We start from the raw sequence: 20,629 nt of genomic DNA, 5'->3' as shown, positions 1-20,629 counted from the left end.
ACTATTCATAACACATTACAACTAAGCCGTTAAGCAACAACAACTGGTGAAATTTCTGTTAATAATTTATGTTAATATTAAAAAAGATATAGAAGTTATGTTAGTAGATGTTGAGTATGATTTTGATTAATAATTAAAAAATGATGTTATATTTTTTGTAAATATTTATTTTATATGTGTGTAATATATATATTTTTATTTTTATTTTTTTAATATAAATTAATATGAAATATAGTAGTATGTTAGTATGTATTAATAATAATTTAGTTTTTTATTATTTATATAAATAAGTATAATTGTAATTATTGACATTGTATTTTTTATAAATATAGGATGAGTGATATTATTATTATTGTCTATTGTAATGAAAAAATTGATGTGGGAAACGAAGGTGTGACATTTAAAGATAACAAAAAAATGATAAAGATACGAAGACGAATCAGTTTTATGAATTTGAAAAAAAAGATTCATGACAAGTTGAATCTTAGTAATAGTTACTTTATATCTAGAATAATTTCTCGTTTTATGGTTGATTCAAGCGTTAAACAATACACTGTATTGAATATATGTCATGATGAAGATATTGATTGTATGATTAGTACATACCAACAACAAAGTATTACTACAACTGTTATTGAATTATATGTGGATATTACATTTGGTGAAAGTTTAAGGGTTGGCTCAAATATATTAGACTTAAGCTTATCAATGTCATTGCTTAACCTTATGAAATTAGAAAATATAAATGTTACAGAACATATAAATTATACCATTATAATGATTTTTTTTTTTTTAGTAATGACACATATTGAATAAGTGCAGATTTTTGAAGGATGTGTCGGTTCTATAAACATTGGCAACAGTCGGGTCTAAAAACAACAGTACTAGCGGCAATATAAGTGGAGCTAGAGACTGTTCTACAGTGGACGAATTAGATGACTCTGCTCACTCAAAAATGATGCTAAAACGACCAAAAAGCAGCTGCTGCTACTGTATGTGAGAAGGGAGAAAAGAACCGTGTGGTGACTGTTGCCTCTCATGACTAGCTCAATCAAGGGCTTTCATCCTTGACTAAGACAAAATAGTAATTTCGTTTGACTCGGGGACAAAAGTCCCTGATTGGGCCACGTGTTAACAAAGCAAAAAATTTAAATTTAAATTTTTATTTTACTTTTTTATCTATATTCTATACGAAATAGTGGATATACGTTATGTTCTGGCGTAATTTATTCTTATTTTAGATGAAATGGATAAATTAAAAATAAAAAAAATTGATTTTATTTTACTTAAATACTCAATATGACTTTGTGGCAAAAATTTATTCAAGAGAATATATACATATTATTTTAGTAAATAATTATTAAAAAATTCATTAAGCCGACGAATGTGAGTTTTAACAATAAGAATAAAGTACGATTAGCAAACCAAAATTATGAGCTTCGTGAATGTCATTCTCTTCCTCTGTCCATGCACTTCAATCTCAACTCTGCTCCACGGCTCGCCGGAGCCCATTACTGGCAAAGAAGCTTCACGCAAAGATCATAAAAGCTGGTATCAACCGACACGAACCCTTCCCCAAAACTCTTTTAGACGCATACGGCAAATGCGGTCTCATCCAAGACGCACTTCAAGTGTTCGATACATTGCCCCGCCCAGACGTCGTTGCATGGGCCTCCCTCCTCACCGCCTGCAACCTCTCCAACCTCCCTCACCGTTCTCTCTCCATCTCACGCTCCATTCTCAACACTGGGTTGTTCCCCGACCACTTCGTCTTCTCCTCCATCGTCAAGGCTTGTGCTAACTTGGGTGCTCTTCATGTGAAACAAGGGAAACAAGTGCATGCTCGCTTCTTCCTCTCACCCTTCTCTCACGATGACGTTGTCAAGTCATCGTTGGTTGATATGTATGCGAAATTCGGGTTGTCCCATTATGGGCGTGCCGTTTTCGACTCCATTTCTTCACCGAATTCGATTTCTTGGACTGCCATGATATCTGGGTACGCGCGGAGTGGGAAAAAGTTTGAGGCTTTTCGACTGTTTCGTCAAACGCCGTATAGGAACTTGTTTGCTTGGACTGCTCTGATTTCTGGGATGGTGCAGAGTGGGAATGCGGTTGATGCTTTCAACTTGTTTGTTGAAATGCGGCGTGAAGGGATTAGTGTAACAGACCCGTTAGTTCTTTCCAGTGTGGTTGGTGCTTGTGCTAATTTAGCCGTTTTGGAGCTTGGGAAACAGATGCATGGTCTGGTTATAACCCTTGGCTATGAGTCTTGCTTGTTTATTAGCAATACCCTTGTAGATATGTATGCCAAATGCAGTGATCTTGTTGCTGCAAAATATATCTTCTCTGAAATGTGCAGAAAGGATGTAGTTTCTTGGACTTCAATAATTGTTGGCACTGCTCAGCATGGGCAAGCTGAGGAGGCATTGGCTTTGTACGATGACATGGTTTTGGCTGGAATTAAGCCAAATGAGGTGACCTTTGTTGGGTTGATCTGTGCCTGCAGTCATGCTGGTCTAGTTAGCAAGGGCCGTGCTGTGTTTAGGTCTATGGTTGAAGATCATGGGATTAGGCCATCTCTGCAGCATTATACTTGTTTGCTGGATCTTTTTAGTCGATCAGGACACCTTGATGAGGCAGAGAATCTCATTAGAACAATGCCAGTGAATCCGGATAATTCAACTTGGGTTGCTCTGCTGAGTGCTTGCAAGCAGCATGGGAACACCCAGATGGCAGTTAGGATTGCTGATCATCTATTAAATTTAAAACCAGAAGATCCTTCTTCTTGTATTTTGTTATCTAATGTATATGCTGGGGCTGGTATGTGGAAGAATGTTTCGAAAGTGAGAAAGTTAATGATGGCCATGGAAGTTAAAAAGGAACCTGGTTATAGCTGCATTGAATTGGGAAAGGAAAGCTGTGTGTTTTATGCTGGAGAGACTTTTCATCCAATGAAAGATGAGATCGTAGGATTAATGAGTAAGTTAGATGCAGAGATGAGAAAGAGGGGTTATGTTCCTGATACTAGCTCAGTTTTCCACGACATGGATCAACAAGAGAAAGAAAGACAACTTTTCTGGCATAGTGAGAGGTTGGCTGTGGCTTATGGGCTTCTTAAGGCTGTTCCAGGGACTATTATACGTATAGTGAAAAATCTTCGTGTTTGTGGAGATTGTCATACTGTTCTGAAGCTCATCAGCACTATAGCAAATAGAGAAATTTATGTCCGAGATATCAAAAGATATCACCATTTTAAGAATGGAAATTGTTCGTGCAATGACTTCTGGTGACTTGGGAATTCCGATGGAAATTTCCTCAAATTCGATGATCAATTGAGGTCCTTGCTACGAAGGATGCTGTCGTGTCCCGGGCAGCTGCTTGTTGCTTATGCCTCTGAACTTCAGCAAAGGTGAACGGGGCTTGTTTTTCATTGTATTCCATTATTTATTCAACTTTTCTTTTTGAATAGGGCATCCATTTTTTATCTGTTTGCTGAGATATATGATCAACGTCTTGAAGTTGTTCAAGGGGGAGAAAAATTTTGAACATCAAAATGTGACAATGAAACAAATTCTTTAATTTTTGGGTATACTTTTTGTGTGTATGTGAAAATATTAAAAAAAAGGATAAAATTAGTTATATATAATATTACCTACAGTGTCAATTTTTAATGTTTAAATAATAAAACTGTTATTCTAAGTGAGCCAAATGAAAATGCCTATTTTGTGAAACCAGCAAGAAACATGGATAGTGATGCGAGCATTAAGAATAGAGAGGCGCGATAAAATTTTGAATTTCTTATTGATAAAAGATGTGACGGCCTTTGAATTTGACTTGTCATATGTTTCTCGACTTTGTTTATTGTCTTTGTCGCATGCTATTGATATTCATAATTATAATTTATCAAGTTTTATATATTCGTATATTTAATTTTCAGTTATGGCTTAATATTTGGTAATGTTATTGTATGGAAATTATTTACGGTTATAAAATAAAAATCGTATATGTTGGACTAAAGTTATGGAAAGGAAAACGAGATGAACTTTGTAACATTAGAAAATTGAATTTGGGAGTGTTGTGTTGTAAGGCATTGGATTATTTATGATGACGCCAATCAGTTAAGACTATTTTGAGAAACCAACTTCAAATGTAAGTGAACAGCATTTTCCATTTTGTAAGAGAATATAATAACAAAAGAATTGGCATATTAACTTTTGACGAAGAAACAGTATTTTCCACACCTTAAGAAGAAACAAGAATATGGTAAATGGAAAAAGGATTTCCTACTTTCAATATACATTAAATACGATCTTGGGCCATACCATTGGCATTGGGTTGTAAATTTACTTGTATAGATTCTCTATTTGGTCCCTGTATTGAGCCACAACTCTATCCCTTCGAATTTTCATGGTGGGTGTCATTAGCCCATTATCAATCTGTCATTACACTAAAAAGATTAATCAAATGAGTCTGTTATGTAAATAATATGAAGATAGACAATACTGTGAAGTTCAATCTAACCGTGAAGGGGTCGTCTACGAGAAGGATTGGCCCAATTTGAAATGGAGACTCTGAGGTCCTGCACAACAAAGACAGCAAGCGAAGGGGCAAAAGAAACCAGACAAGAGTTTAGGAAGGAAAACTAGTTAGATAAAATTGTTTTAAAATATTTTTCTCAATAAATATATAAAAAAGAAACAAATAAGTCCTTGTTTCTTCCCTTTTTTGTTCGGAAAGAACATAACTGCGTTTTTGCTTCTTAAAGAATCTAGTTATGGAAAGTCTAGGGTGAAGCATTCCCATCCTTGTCCTCGGAAAAAAAATTACAAAGAAAAACACCCGTCATCCTCTTTCATACGGCAGCATAAATTATGCTCATCTATTCCTTATCTATTGTAGAAGGCCCTAGGAAAAATATGGAAGTTGAAGAATCTAAGGTTCATCATACAAAACATTGAGAATCAAAGGGAGATATAAATCTAAGGATTCAAGCGAGATTAGACGAAATCGAGGAGTGTTTCAGGTATTAACTACAACAAAAAAAGTTGTCCCTCAAGTTTAAAGAGAAATTTTACCATACAATTATAAGAAATGCAAGGTTGTATGAAACTAAATTGAGCCTATTAGAAATGAAAATGTTGAATTGGATGAATGGACAAACTAGACTAGATAGGATTAAAAATGAAAATGTTTGATAAAAAAAGTAGAAGCATTTATGGTAGAAACTAATCTTATGTGATTTTGGGCAAGTGTGAGAAGACCTAGGGAAGCCCCAATTATAAGAGTAGTGTTGAGTCTGTTATGTTTAATCCGTTATATTTTGTTGGGTCTGTTTTCATTTTTGTTCAGTTTGTTACTTATTTTATCCGTAAGTTCTGTTTGGGTACGTGTCAATTATTTATCTTTGTCTTTCTACAGTGAAAGCTTATTTAAAGGCCTGATTTCTATTCAATAAAGTATTCATTCATCAATTTGTCTTTAGATATACTTTGATATCTCTACAAATTGGTATCAGAGCTCCGTACTAGGGCCTGATATAAAAGAAAAAGTAGCAGACTTTGAGTGATTCATAAAATGAGTGAGGACAAGAATTTTGTGCAACCTGCCATACCGCGTTTCGATGGTCACTATGACCACTGGAGCATGCTTATGGAAAACCTTTTGAGATCAAAAGGCTATTGGAATTTGGTGGAGAATGGTTACGTAGAACCTACAAAAGGAGTGGAGTTAACCGAGGTGCAACAGAAGAAGTTGGAGGATCTAATGACGAAAGACCTCAAGGTTAAAAATTATTTGTTTCAAGCCATTGATAGAACAATTCTTGAACAAATTTCGGAGAAACACACATCAAAGCAGATATGGATTCAATGAAGAAAAAGTTTGCAAGGAATGCAAGAATTAAGCTTTCAGCCTTGCAAGCACTAAGGAGAGATTTTGAAGTTCTAGAAATGAAAGTGGGAGAAACCATAACTGAATATTTTGCTCGAGTTATGAGCATAGCAACCAGGATGAGGACCAATGGAGAAGATATGAAGGAAGTCACCATCGTGGAAAAAATTCTTAGAACATTAACTGAGAAATTCAATTATGTTGTTGTCTCAATTGAAGAGTCTAAGGATATTGATAAACTCACTGTTGATGAACTTCAAAGTTCTCTAGTTGTTCATGAACAAAAGTTTATCAGACCAAGTGAAGAAGAACGGGCATTGAAAGTGAGTTCAGATAATTCTTTTGGCACAAGGGGAAGAGGTAGAGGAAGAGGACGTGGGAGAGGGAGAGGCAGGCAAAGTTTCAATCGAGCCATGATTGAATGCTTTAAATGCCACAAATTAGGCCACTATCAATATGAATGTCCTTTGTTGGACAAGGAGATGAATTATGCAGAATTTGATAATGAAGAAGAAATACTACTCATGTCTCATGTTGAACTTCCTCAATATCATACAAGCATGGTTCCTGGACTCCGGATGCTCAAATCACATTTGTGGGGATAAATCAAAATTCAATGAGATGGATGAATTGTTCAGGCATGTGGTAAAGCTTGGAAACAACACGAAGATGAATGTGTTTAGCAAGGGAAATGTGAAACTGAATATAAATGGTGTCACTCACGTGATACAAAATGTCTTTTATGTACCTGAACTCAAGAATAATCTCTTGAGTATAGGTCAGCTACAAGAGAAAGGGCTAATCATCATGACTAAGTCGGGAATGTGCAGTATATATCATCCTCAAAAAGGGCTAATCTTACAAACTATTATGACTTCAAACAGGATGTTTATATTGCCTGCGAAGATTCCAAAGAAAAAGGAAGAAATATGCTTCAACACCACAATACAAGAGCTTCCTCACCTGTGGCATTGCAGATACGCTCATCTCAGTCACAAAGGTCTACAATTACTTCAGACTAGTAAGATGGTACGTGGTTTGCCTTTGTTATCTGGCTCTACAATTATGTGTACTGATTGTGTTAAAGGCAAACAACACCATGAGCCAATTTCAAAAAAAGGCCAGTGGAGAGCAAGCCAAAAATTGCAGTTGGTTCATGCAGACATTTGTGGTCCCATTGCACCAGCATCTAATAGCCAAAAGAGGTACGCCTTATACTTCATAGATGATTATTCTAGAAAAACATGGGTATATTTCTTATTAGAAAAATCAGAAGCATTCCATCACTTCAAGTGTTTCAAAATGCTTGTTGAGAAAGAAAGTGGGTTGCCCATTAAATGTCTACGCACAGATAGGGGAGGAGAATTTAATTCGACAGAGTTCAATGATTTTTGTAAGTTGAATGGGATAAAGAGGCAGTTAACTACAGCTTATACTCCTCAACAAAATGGAATAGCTGAACGTAAAAACAAAACCACAATGAACCTAGTCAGGTCAATGTTGTCTGAAAAAGGAGTTCTAAAAACTTTTTGGCCTGAAGCTGTGAAGTGGACAATATATGTTCTAAACCAATCTCCTACATTGGCTGTTAAAGGGATGACACCAGAAGAGGCTTGGAGTGGTGAAAAACCTTCAGTTGAGCATTTTAGAGTATTTGGATGTATAGCACATGCACATCATTCCAGATGCTAGGAGGACAAAATTGGAGAATAAAAGTGTTAGATGCGTTCTCCTCTGAGTTAGTGACGAATCCAAGGGGTACAAGCTATATGATCCTACCTCAAAGAAGGTTCTAATAAGTCGAGATGTTATCTTTGAAGAAGAAAAACAGTGGAATTGGAATGCAATCGACAAAGAAGAATTGCAAGTGGATTTAAAATGGGAGAACAACGAGTTTGATGAATATGAACAAACTCATGCAAACGCAAATGAGGAGAAAGAAATAGGTGAAACTGAGGAGAATGGAGATCAACATGATACAACTCAAAATGTTATAAATGAAGAAGGCAGAGTGAGACGTGCTCCAGGGTGGATGGAAGATTATGTGTCAGGAGAAGGATTGTCAGAAGAAGAAGATATTATGCATATGGCCTTCGTAGATCCCGCAGATCCAATATGTTTTGAAGAGGCAGTAAAAGATGCTAAATGGAGACAAGCCATGGAAGATGAAATCACAGCCATAGAGAAAAACCATACTTGGAAATTGGTTGAATTACCAAAGGGTGCAAAGAAGATTGGGATCAAATGGGTATACAAAACCAAACTAAATGAACATGGAGAAGTGGATAAATTCAAAGCACGACTGGTGGCCAAGGGGTATTCACAAAAGCATGGAATTGACTACAATGAAGTCTTTGCACCAGTAGTTAGGATGGATACTGTCAGAATGGTAATAGCACTTGCTACACAACGAGGGTGGAAGATTTTTCAACTTGATGTCAAATCTTCCTTTCTACATGGAACCTTAAGCGAGGATGTGTATATTGAACAACCAAAAGGATATGAGAAGAAAGGTGAGCATATGGTTTATAAACTTCACAAGGCTTTGTACAGTCTAAAACAAGCACCACGGGCTTGATTTAGCTGCATCGAGTCTTACTTTGTTGGGGAAGGTTTTCAACAAAGTCAGAATGAGCAAACACTCTTCTTCAAATGGAGCAAGGAAGGTAAAATTCTTATCATCAGTGTTTATGTAGATGACCTCATATACACTGGAAATGATGAGCTCATGATGAATAATTTTAAGTGGTCTATGCAAAAAGAGTTTGATATGACAGATTTAGGAAAAATGAGATTTTTCTTGGGAATTGAAATGTTGCAGTGTTCAGATGGGATTTACATATGCCAAAAGAAATATACTCAAGAAATTCTGAGGCAATTTGGCATGGAAGAAAGCAATTTAGTATGCAATCCTATTGTTCCAGGTAATAACTTATGTAAAGACGAAGGGAGAGTCAAGGTGGATGAAACTCGTTTTAAACAAATGGTTGGTAGTCTGATGTACATCACAACTACACGCCCAGATTTGATGTTTGTGGTTAGCTTGATCAGTAAATACATGTCTCGACCAACAGAAATGCATGCGAAAGTGGCTAAGAGAATTTTCAGATATTTGAAGGGTACTGAGAACTATGGGATCCTATATAAAAGAGGAGAAACTGAAGAACTGCTGGCTTTTATTGATAGTGATTATGCTGGAGATGTTGAAGATAGAAAAAGTACATCAGGATATGTATTTCTAATGGGTGAAGGTTCAGTTGTTTGGTCCTCTAAAAAACAACCAATTGTTACTCTCTCCACAACAGAAGCTGAGTTCATTGCAGCAACTAGATGCGCCTGTCAAGCAATTTGGATGAGAAGGATTCTAAAGGAATTAGGATATGATAAAAAGGGAAGTACTGACATAATGTGTGATAATTGCTCTGCTATAAAATTGTCCAAAAATCCAGTTATGCATGGAAAAAGTAAACACATAGATGTGAGGTTTCATTTTCTTAGGGATCTTACAAGAGATGGAGTTATTCAGCTGGTTCACTGTGGAACACAAGACCAAGTTGCAGATGTAATGACCAAGCCTCTAAAATTAGACTCTTTTCAGAAATTTCGAAAGTTGCTTGGAGTGTGTGAAATTTCAGAATTAAACAAACTGCATGACTGCAATTAGTTTAAGGGAGGGTTTGTTGAGTCTGTTATGTTTAATCCGTCATATTTTGTTGGGTCTGTTTTCATTTTTGTTCAGTTTGTTACTTATTTTATCCGTAAGTTCTGTTTGGGTACGTGTCAATTATTTATCTTTGTCTTTCTACAGTGAATGCTTATTTAAAGGCCTGATTTCTATTCAATAAAGTATTCATTCATCAATTTGTCTTTAGATATACTTTGATATCTCTACAAGTAGATCAAATGGAGGAAGCCCCAATTCCTAGAAGTAAAACGAAACCAAGAAAGACTAGGGGAAAACCATGAAAAAAGATATAAAAGTCAACAATTTGTCCATAATTAGAATTTACAATTTAAAATTATAATATTATTTGATTCATACAGCCGACCCTACCCAACGAGAAAAGCCTTGTGGTTGTAATTATATTCCTCATTTGGCAAGGGAAAGCATTACTCAGAAATCAGAATCCCACATGTAATTTCCTTCTCTTTCATCAACTATAAGAAATGAGGTCTACTTTTGTCATCCTTCTTTTAGCAAGCCCCATGCAACTTTCTAAAACATTCAAGAAAATGTACACAAGGGAGGGATTCAATTTTAAGATACAAAATATTGGATCAGTCTCCTATTAATAGCACCTCCAGCCATTTATTTAATTTTACTCTAAAAACAATTTAACTAGCGGTAAAACAAATTATTTTATTATCTTCCATCTCATAAACCTCATATAAAGTTAATTAACCGTTTTATAGGAAGAAAATCGCCCTTCTTTTTATAACAGAAAAACACTGATATACCATTGTAATATCTATGAAGGCATAAACTTTCTCTGGCATTCGCGACAAGAAGTCAACAAGCAGAAGTGAGACACGGTCTTACCAAGCCTTTAAATCTTTATATATTAGGCTGATAGCTTTTTCCTGACTGATATCTGAACTGTTGGAATCCATAATTGATGACTCCCTTGCAGCCTTTAAGACTTCTTCTTTGTGAGGAACAACGATAGCTCCTAGACGTCGCTTATCCTATTTGTTATATCACCAAAATAAAATAATTGCATTTTGTAATACCTGAGATGTAGTTATGTATTTCTTGAGCCACAAAAGTCTAAAGACAGCAATATTTAAATTCACCTGGCCAACAACAACAATTTGATGAATGAGATTACTCCTCATGGCAGCTTCTTCAAGTTCTCCCGGCTCAACATTTTCACCTTCTCTTATTGAAACATGTGATTAGACTTACATAAGAGGGAAAAACTTATGATCAACAGCTATTTTACACAGATAAAAATCAAAGTTGCAGCTAAGGGTCAAAAAATGGAAAATAACCCTTAAATCCTCACAGTAAGCATATGACGACTAAGAAAGCCATCACTAGTTAATTTGCAAAAGAATCAAAATCCTAAAATTCAACAAGTGGCTAATTCACCAGCAACAACTTTAAAGGTTTAGAAACAGTCATACAGTATAGAAAATCACGAGCAAAAGTTGTTAAATTTATTAATTAATTTTTTGTTGATAAAATGTTACTAATTAGCTGGAATCTTTTTCACATAACATTATTATCAATTTTTTGGTTGTTTTAAATTAAAGATCAAAGAAATAAAAACTCATGTAGAACTTCATTCAAGTATATATAAAATAGTTCTTTCATAAATATAAATAATATAAAATAGATTTGTTGTATGAAATAAAATTATTGACTTCTCTTATAATTTGCTAAAATCTAACTTCGTTATTAACACAGATATTCACATGAAAAAGAGAAAAGATAAAATATAATAATTTTATGAAAAATGTTAACCTTTAAAGTATAATAGATATTATCATAAAAATAATAGAAGGCACACATAAGACACATACACACACATGGGAAGGGAGGAAACGTTTATTTATAGGATTCAAAGATCAACATGCCCAAACTTCTGTTCTACCTGTAGAAAGCACAATGGTGTCTTTTGCACGGCCATCCACAACAATCACTCCACCAGAATTACGACTCCGCCCAGTTGAATGGTGGGGAACAATCCAACCAATGTCACCAGTATTCAGCCAGCCATCCTTATCTAAGACTTGATTTGTAGCTGAAGGATTCTGATACAAGAATAAGATATGTAATTGACCCAATTTGATCCAGAATGTCAACAAGACTACTTTACGTGCCAGTGATGTGAGCTCTTGTAAACAACACTTCTTGACTGCTATGTCCATTACACAAGTTGCCGGAATATCATAGAAAAGGTATTTCATGACAAAACATAATTCTTCCCATAAATACTCACAGACACCTGATAGTGAGCCTTTCACAAGCCCTTGCTTTGATCTTTATATTTGGTAGACAATCAAATTTATGAATGAATGAAACTACAAGTCTATAACTCCAGTATAAAAAAAGGAGTTCGAAAGCCTGAAATATAATAGTGATATGCATGCATTTATATCTTCCAAACTTGTCCAACAAAATTGTAATGAAATTTTCACCAACGTGCTCTCTCTCTCTCTCTCTCTCACACACACACACATGCGTGCGCATGTCAACACAAGACACAACATCTTTGAACTTTTATGAAGTAGATTACCTTGTAGTATCCCTTCATCAATTGTGGGCCCCTGACTTTCAAAATTCCCTTTGAACCAGGTGGAAGAACTTCATCACTCTCAGAATCTACAACTTTGAATTCTGTATTCTTAATTGGATGCCCAACAGATCCAATAACCTTCAAAAGATTTCATCTTTAACATTCTGATAAAGCCAGCATTCTTTGCAGACCCAAATAACAAACTAATTAAAAGAGTGCAAAAAAAGTCACCATTATGAATTCTAGGCTCCAGATAAACTTTTGACAAAAGGTGAAAGATTTACAGCGTGGTTGCTATTAACAGATTAGCTAGAATGGGTATCTTTTGCATAAGAACAGATCAGTATAACTCTAATTTGAGAGAGAGGGAATGGTGAGGTGGAGGGATGGAAAATAGGGGAAGCTTAAATAATTTATTTGTAAAAATGACATGTTTAACAAGTCATTATAGTTAGAGTAACAAGTTTTAGTTACAGAAAGAAAAAACAACATTTTAAAATGACAATACTTGGCATAGTATTATTCAGTATTATGAAGTTGATAATCTACTGCTTACATTACAACTAAGCCGTCTAGCAGCAATAACTGGTGAAGTTTCTGTTAAACCATATCCATTCTGCAAATTCACACCAATAGCCTGCAAATTATTTTTGAAAAATGTGAGAAGAATGTTAAAAAAGAAAAATTCTTCACAAGAGTTACACATGTATGAAGTATTAGACCTCAAAAAATTTATCGACATGAGAAGATAAGGTACCACCACCACTTATTCCAGCCTGCAGAGTACCAGAGGGTTTTGCTTATCATGAGCAGAAAAGTTATCAATTTCCAAAAACATCAATAAATGACACAATATGGTATGTAGTTTAGAAGAATCACTCAGGGTGGCATTCATCAAAAAGAGACATAATAAAATAGAAACATAAAATATTTTCTTATAAAGCATAATAAGAATACAAGACCTTCGAAATTCCAATAGCTGAATGGATTTTACTGTAGACCAGTTTCTTTGCTAGCAAATGAACTGGAAATAATATTGCAGCAACAACTCTTGCCCATAACCAGTCCAACACTGAATAGAGATAGGAAGGCTGCTTCTGATCCTTTATTAAACATTTACCCTACAAACATATTTGAAATTTATTAGAAGAAATATCTTTGGGGAAAATTAGAATCACATCCATAGATGGAAAGGAATAATTGTCAAGCCTGGAACTCTAAATGAGGATGAGGTAGGTGTGTGTGTGACTGGAAATAAATTTGAGAATAAACCCACAATTTCCTCCATGAGAACTTCGATTGATGAAACATTAGTCCTTAGGAATGTAAAAATCCTATTCTAATCCTTAAAAATCACAAATGTGAGTCATATTGGCCCTTTCAACGGACCAATGTGGGATTTTTGTATTACCAGAGACTAAAGGATTCCACCCTAAATTTCTCAATGACAAATTTGGAGTTTCACTCTAAATTTGAATATTTGGTAGTATGATAGAATTAGGCAATTGATGGATTGGGTCTATTCCTTCGGGTATGACCCACCTTATTAAATAAATTCACTTTATTGTGACACAGTGGTGGTCCAAATCACATCAGATCAACAAAATGCTGACCAATTCACATTCTTTCTAGTTATCTGGGTTAGCTCATTTTACAGCACTTATTGTTTTCTATCTCTTTTTTTTCTGGTAAACAAATTGGATGATACAAGCCTTTCGTAAATCATAGGAAATAGAATTTAAGGAAAACAGAGAATAATGATTTTGGGAATGCTACTAACACTTCAGAGCAGATGACCATACCTCATAAATTCGCTTAAACTCCATGTACCCTAAGCTGACCCGTATGAATGTGAGTGCAACAAGCTTTCTAACAAGGGAGCTAGTAGATATCTGCCTCTGGATCCCACTACAGAGGAATCAAGAAAAATAAATTTTGTTCACAGTTGACATTAAATACAATGGACTACCTTCATACAATCCCTAGAAAAGGATTTACCTGTATAAAGTTTCATAAACTAAAGGAACAGAAATCAAGTAATGTGGCTGACAACGTCCCAAATCATCCTAGAACAAAAGAAAATATGATATTAATACATGAGGCAATGTGTTGTCCTTTATGACAAACCTTACATGAAACATATTATTAAAGTAATAATACCTTCAAGTTTCTCACAGTTGTGTATACTTGTTCAACCCCACATGAGAAAATGAAATACTCACAAGCTCTTTCATATGCATGCCAAGAAGGCAGCATGCTTAGAAATCTATCCCCAACCTCAGCAGGCACAACGTCTCTTAAGTTTTTTATCTAGAAATTCATCAACATAACATATGACATACAACATCAATTGTATGTTAAAAACTAAGAATATCTTCAACTGAAATCAATCTAAACCTAGAAAGCTTCACATGGTAAAGAAAATAAAACTAGACAGACTCAAATAGAAGGTGACTAGGTGCAGAAGGCTCCCACTTCCACTGTGCTCTCTCTTTGCCCTTACATATGTTAACATAAATATTTAAATTAATAGATCCTCTTTGATGGTCTGTCCATAGTTATTTAAAGTGAATTTCCACCTGCATCTAGGAGGATGCTGTATCTTCTTCTAGCTGTATTCTTCTCTTTCCTCTAATAAAATATCATTATATATAAAAACTGGAATATGTGAATTAAATAATGAAGCTGTGAAAGAGAGAATTGGATTGGAGACATTATGCAATTGTTACATTAAATCACAATGGCTGTTACTTAACCCCCCACCCTCCCCCCCAGCCTACAGATCAACTTATACAAGACACAGAGGAATATGACAAAATATTATGTCAGCCAATTATCTCTCCATCTCCAATTAATCACCTAAAATAGAATGATCCACAAATGACAGAAATTGGTTATAGGGTCACTTTTTTATAAATTCATAACCTCAACATAGTTTTCTATACTCTTAACAACAACCCATCATAAAAGTACCATTGCCACAATAAATTTGATAAAAGATATCAAACCTGATGCAGAAGATTCCGATGGGTTAGCATAACACCTTTTGGATTTCCGGTAGTTCCACTTGTGTATACAAGAGTAGCAATGTCATCAGATTTTATTGCATCATACATATAGTGCTGCCCTGCAATCACAGACAAGTTGTACCCAGCCAGATGAATGCTGCTTTTGATGATAAAGACAATGACCAATTCATTATTTCCTTTGCAAACTAAATAGATAACAAATCATTTTCTATCATAAAATAAGATGAATTTTAACATTACTGTATTGGAACATATGTGCATATAGATTGGGACTTGCTGCATATTTAGTTCCCGCCCACCCCACCCCAAAATTTTCTTTTCGTTTTTGACTATTTGTTAAATCTAGTCTTATTTTTTATGGAGGAATTCTTACACAACCAGTCATAGTATTTCTTCTCTCTCTCTCTGTGTTCCAATACTTTCTCATTGAACAAAATATAACATAGTTCATAAAGTATATACACGATCTGAATCTGAAAAGAAAGATCCAGGTCACATACTGTTATCAATAGAATCAAGCAATGCTCTGCGACTCTCTTGTCCCAAATGTACAATTTCCATGAACGTAAAGATAGGCACCTCCTTGTCTCCTTCATTAACCAGGCATGATTTTTCTCCCCAAAGGAGAATAATAAATCTCATGGAAGCCTTCAAATAAAAAAGTTTTTCAATCTGATTAAACAGTTCGGGATTGTCCACGGCTAGTGCAACACTGAATAACAATAGCATGAGTCAGCATGGTTCTATTCAATCATCAACAGAGACTGGCATTTAAAAATATGCAAAAAATTGTAAAGAAAAGTTAGCAATTAAAAACAAGGGGGATGTGGAGTTTAAGAAGAACAATATGGGTGGTGGACCATAACTACAAAATTTTATAATCAAAGGGATCAAAATGGTGAGAGTTTCAAATTACACACATATATGAGAAATATCAAACCTTATTCATTGTTACAAACTATAACAAAGCTCAAGCAAATATAGATGCATTTCTCATCAGTTCTAATAATTTTTTAATGATGAAGGTGATCCATCCCAAACTTTTAAGTTTTCAGTGCATATAAATATCCAAGTACAAACAACAGATAACAAATACTACTCATCAAAGCTGGAAATGAAGATTCTCAGTGCAATGATTGATTACACATCAATTTTAAAAAACAAATACTTAGATGAGGAATATGACCATCTTAGTTATGTCAGTAATGATAATAGCTTCAGGAGGGGGAGACTAAAGCCTCTTAATTGTATAAAATTGCTCCATGTTACATTTATCTATGAAAGTAACAATCAAACTGAAAATTCATATTTCAAATCAAGGGTCAAAGTAGAAGAAATTGTGAAGTGGCCAAATATATAACAATAGATACAATCTGTTAGAATGGAAGTACTTATTAAACCTTTCAGAATGGTTGTATATTCGCAGCAGTTCTTCAATTGATGACCTCGAACCCCTTACCACATTGATTGCTCCACATGCCATCATACCTAGACTAAGTGCCCGTTTGGTTTAGCAATAGAATAAAGTTGGATAGAATCGATTTTGAAAAAGCTGAAAGAGGAATTTCAACGGAATGTGCATTTTTTTTTAATGAAAAGTGCAAAATTTGATTTTCTAACCATCAAATAAATGAGGCCTATACATAGCATTGATGTGATTTAAAAAATAACTACTATTGCGGGGCTATTAATACTCCCAGCTACCTATTGCACTCACCGTCAATTTTCTTTAATAAAAGACAAACAGCAAATAATTGAACATTTACACAACTCACAAGCATGTAAATACTGTAATTCTGCTCTGGATTTGACAAATAAAAAATATTTTCATTCAGTAAACTCAAGAAAGGCACAATGTTCACCTTTGCAGTAAGATGAAAAGAAGTCTAATTGCAAAAGTATTTTGCTTGCCATTTTCTTCAAAGGAATAAAATGTGAAAACAAAAATTATGGTAATAATAACTCCATAAGAAGGCTAACTGCATCAGAAGCAATATGGCAACGTTCTATTCACCATTTTAGTAGACTTAATACTTAACAGCAATGCTAGTTACACAAAATCACAAACAAAATTAACTTTAATAGAACAAGTAACTTTTAAACAATGGTGGTATTTTTTTTATCAAACAAAACTGTAATTTATTTTTACAAATATTTCTAATATTTTTCTTAAGTTATTATTGTGTTTTAAAAAAGTTTAAAATGTATGTTTCAATTGAACATATAAAAAAAAAACCTTGATCATTTAGGTAATGAGGTAATAAAGAATACAGGGAGTTCTACAAACCTTGATCAGCTACAAGCCAGCGACATGAATTATCAGCAAAAAGGGCAAGTTTCTCATTGGGTCTTACTCCAATAACTCTCAAGCCTTCGGCAAAGTCCAATATTGCATCCTTCAACTGAAATTTTGATAAGAAAGACAAAAAGACTTGGCATAGCATACCACTAAATGACATGTCATAAAAATCTATAGTGATTTGAAATTGATTTGCACCCCAATAAATCTTTATGTTAAAATACCATATTCTTTTGAAAATCATACTTGTTATTGTGCAGCATATAGCATCAGCAGGATAACAAAATATAATTTAACAATCAAAGATTCAAAACAATCATGGTCATATTCTGTAAGAAGTTATTTGATTTGATGGTGTACAAGTATGAAGTCTTAAAATGGTGTCAATTGATCTCGCACATATGCTGTTGTGCCCATTTGTATCTTATGTCACATATTGATGACCATTCTGCATATTAATATTCAGGTAGATATGTCTCAACATCCATAGAACTCACCCGTAGTTCTCAAAGTAAAAAATAAAAAACCACACAAATGGCATATTGATCAAACCTAATTGTTCTTCTTTGAACCCTTAGCAGAGGAAATGGTTATGCTTAATAAAGATAGTTGAAAACAAATTGAATCCTAGCCCTTCCTTTTAATGTGAAGAACTTCCTACATAATGTCATTGACTTTGAAAAAAACCCATTGATCCCATATCCTATCATTCCCATTTTCAACAACACCGACATAGCCATTTACCATCTCATCAACCTAGACATAAAAATTCTTTCTAAAACATGAATTATAGGGAATTAGGATACATATTAGAATGCACAACCCCTACATTAGAGGAGGAAGGAAACCATCAAAGCTTCAAAAAACAGGTTCAGTTTGCGGCAAGCCAGCGACAATGATTAATAAAACTATTCAGCCAAAAGTAATATAAAACAACAAAAACAATCAAAGCATTTTCCCATTAAGCAAGAGGTTGATTACATGGATCAAATGACACCATTGTGTTTTGTAAAAAACTAATTCTTCATATATGCCATTCAGATCTGAATCCCGTTTAACATTAGAGTTTTCCCTGGCTTTCCTCTACCTTAACTATCAGGCTAATCAATTCTTCTAAGTAGGGCTTTTACTGGTCTTCTCTCAATGTCAGGACCATCTTAGCCAAAAAAGAGGTATAACATTGAAAAAGAAAATAGCACCTGTTTATATGTCATAGTTGAAGGAGGATCATGATACTGATCTATTAATGCTACTTTATCACCATACTTCTCGGCAGAAGATCTCCAAATATCAGGAACTGCTTTCCACTCGTCTGAGGCCACAACACCATTACCTGAGAGTAATGAACTTTCTAGAAAGGGGGAACACTTTCTTATCAGCGTATTCTCTGTCTACATGCAAACGTTTGTGGTTGGAACTCGAAAGAAGAAAAACAAAAATGCTAATAACAATTTAATCATAGATATTAAGCATCCTCTATTAGTTACATAACAAACAAGCGTGATATTAGCTAATCATAACATAGTCAAACGATAAACAACAGAAACCAATTCTTCAAAGAGAAAAAGGATCAAGCAAATACAATCTTAACAATTGTTGTATAAAGCAAATTTAATTATCTATGAAGTTCAAATGTTTTCCCCTAAAACATATGCCCGGGCAATAAAAGTAAAACAAAAAATAAAAAGCGGCCAAGAGCGAAGAACGGACGAATGATATTAGCATGCGAAACGTATTTCTAGAATGTTCCAGCAGCGAGAGAGTAATTATTACCTTGGATTCAAATTGGCAAAACACAGGTGGATGAAGTTTGATCCTGGTGAAGTTGCTGCGAGCAAGGAAGAAAGGAAGCGCACGTGCAGAATAAGAGAAGGTGGAAGCATAGCTGGAACTTGTAGGAATCGCAGACATTGAATTTCGCACAGGTAAAAGCAGAACCAAGAAGAAATGAAACGAAGACGAAGCTCGTTACAGATATATAATTGTATCAAATATGATATTACATAATAATAACAATAGAAAGAGCGATATAGTTTTCAGAAATGTGACTTGTTTCGCTCTTGTTACTCGTCAACTCAACTACTCGTTTCGTTGACTGTTGTATGCCTCATGCCACTAACAACTGCCCAAAAGATAATCTCTATTTCGAGATTTTAGTTTTAAGATGTATCAAAGCATTAAATACACTTATTAACATTTTTTTTTTCTACACCTCACACATAACGAATATATTTTTATTTTTTCTGTCTATGATCGACATAAATAATAAAATTTATTGAAAAACGTTTTACTACTAACTACTATTAATTCTATGAGTTAATACTTAATAAATACAATAAAAAAAATAAAATTTTAAAGTATAAAATATATATATATATTTAATTAAATAGCGTAGCCATTTGGTACGAAGAAAATATCATGAAAGTCACGCGAATTGTACTTGGCATTTGTAAATTTATATTGAAGCGGAAAACACGGTGGAGTGAAAGAATTTGTTTAATCATACTTCATTTATGATGTTTTGTTTGCAACATTCAGCACTTTTGTTATTGAAATATTTTATTAACAAACAAATAAAAATAAACCAATATTATTTTAATATTCTTTTCATTAAATTTTGTATCAAAATCTAAAAATTATCATTTTTATGAAAAGTTGATGCATAAATCAAATAATATATATATATATAGACACACACTGATAATCTCTCAGTTTTAAAAACAATATTTTTTAACTCTTTAAAACCCCTTCAATATGTGCGCACAAAAACTATTAGTAACATATGCACAAGTCTCAATGAACATAGTATTAAAAAACAAAACAGTGTCAGGGACTCTCCGAAATATGATAATTGGGTGTTCACAGTGCATTGAATAAAGAACATTATTGTCTTCAATTTTTTACTATGTATGTCATATTCGTGCATATATTCATTATACATTGTTTTGAATAACAAATGGCTTAAAAAATAACTTATAAATTTTACTTTTAATAAATTTTTGAGTTTCAAATTTGAATATTATTAAATGTAGTATTTTAAATTTTTGCACATTTTCTGAGATGCCTTAAACCTTTAAAATTAATAAGGTTAAAGATAGATATATTTAATTATTTCATTAAACAAAAGCTTATTAACTGTACATGGTTAAAGTTAATTTTAATTCTAATGT

The 20,629-nt window shown here is 34.0% G+C and overlaps 2 protein-coding genes across 7 annotated transcripts; one reads left to right on the top strand and one right to left on the bottom strand.

Moving 5' to 3' along the window:
- The first annotated feature begins 1,438 nt into the window (after positions 1-1,438).
- Positions 1,439-4,807, top strand: LOC113848891 (pentatricopeptide repeat-containing protein At4g14050, mitochondrial-like). The gene has a single exon (XM_027478289.1). It carries the CDS (start codon positions 1,446-1,448, stop codon positions 3,288-3,290), a length of 1,845 nt encoding a protein of 614 aa, XP_027334090.1. The 5' UTR covers positions 1,439-1,445; the 3' UTR covers positions 3,291-4,807.
- Positions 4,153-19,609, bottom strand: LOC113848890 (probable acyl-activating enzyme 16, chloroplastic). 6 transcript variants are annotated; one of them, XM_027478282.1, is made up of 18 exons: positions 19,233-19,563; positions 18,659-18,850; positions 17,448-17,562; positions 16,561-16,648; positions 15,661-15,872; positions 15,140-15,258; positions 14,292-14,441; positions 14,130-14,197; positions 13,934-14,039; positions 13,094-13,252; positions 12,854-12,907; positions 12,688-12,768; positions 12,132-12,269; positions 11,487-11,646; positions 10,684-10,763; positions 10,430-10,575; positions 4,522-4,579; positions 4,153-4,436 (listed from the first exon to the last, which is right to left on the bottom strand). In XM_027478282.1, the coding sequence occupies exons 1-18, from the start codon at positions 19,368-19,370 to the stop codon at positions 4,344-4,346; spliced, it is 2,157 nt and encodes a 718-aa protein (XP_027334083.1). In that variant the 5' UTR covers positions 19,371-19,563; the 3' UTR covers positions 4,153-4,343. The 6 variants fall into 6 exon arrangements, with proteins under 6 accessions (XP_027334083.1, XP_027334089.1, XP_027334084.1 ...); XM_027478288.1 differs by having other exon boundaries at positions 18,659-18,846; positions 19,233-19,305; XM_027478285.1 differs by having other exon boundaries at positions 4,195-4,447; positions 19,233-19,609.
- Between the last annotated feature and the right edge of the window lie 1,020 nt (positions 19,610-20,629).

Source organism: Abrus precatorius, unplaced genomic scaffold (genome assembly GCF_003935025.1).
Source record: "Abrus precatorius isolate BTA unplaced genomic scaffold, Abrus_2018 Scaffold9, whole genome shotgun sequence".
In the NCBI taxonomy this organism is placed as follows: domain Eukaryota; kingdom Viridiplantae; phylum Streptophyta; class Magnoliopsida; order Fabales; family Fabaceae; genus Abrus; species Abrus precatorius.
This window is presented reverse-complemented; position numbering and strand designations above follow the sequence as displayed.

What these genes read in the sequence shown, in the direction of transcription:
- LOC113848891 (XM_027478289.1), top strand. Translation starts at nt 1,446, where the DNA reads ATGTCATTCTCTTCCTCTGTCCATGCACTTCAATCTCAACTCTGCTCC.
- LOC113848890 (XM_027478282.1), bottom strand. Translation starts at nt 19,370, where the DNA reads ATGTCTGCGATTCCTACAAGTTCCAGCTATGCTTCCACCTTCTCTTAT. An exon ending in TGATGAAGGGATACTACAAG is followed by an intron (nt 11,647 to 12,131) that starts GTAATCTACTTC and finishes TTCTTGTATCAG; the next exon opens with AATCCTTCAGCTACAAATCA. An exon ending in TCGTAGACGACCCCTTCACG is followed by an intron (nt 4,437 to 4,521) that starts GTTAGATTGAAC and finishes GTGTAATGACAG; the next exon opens with ATTGATAATGGGCTAATGAC.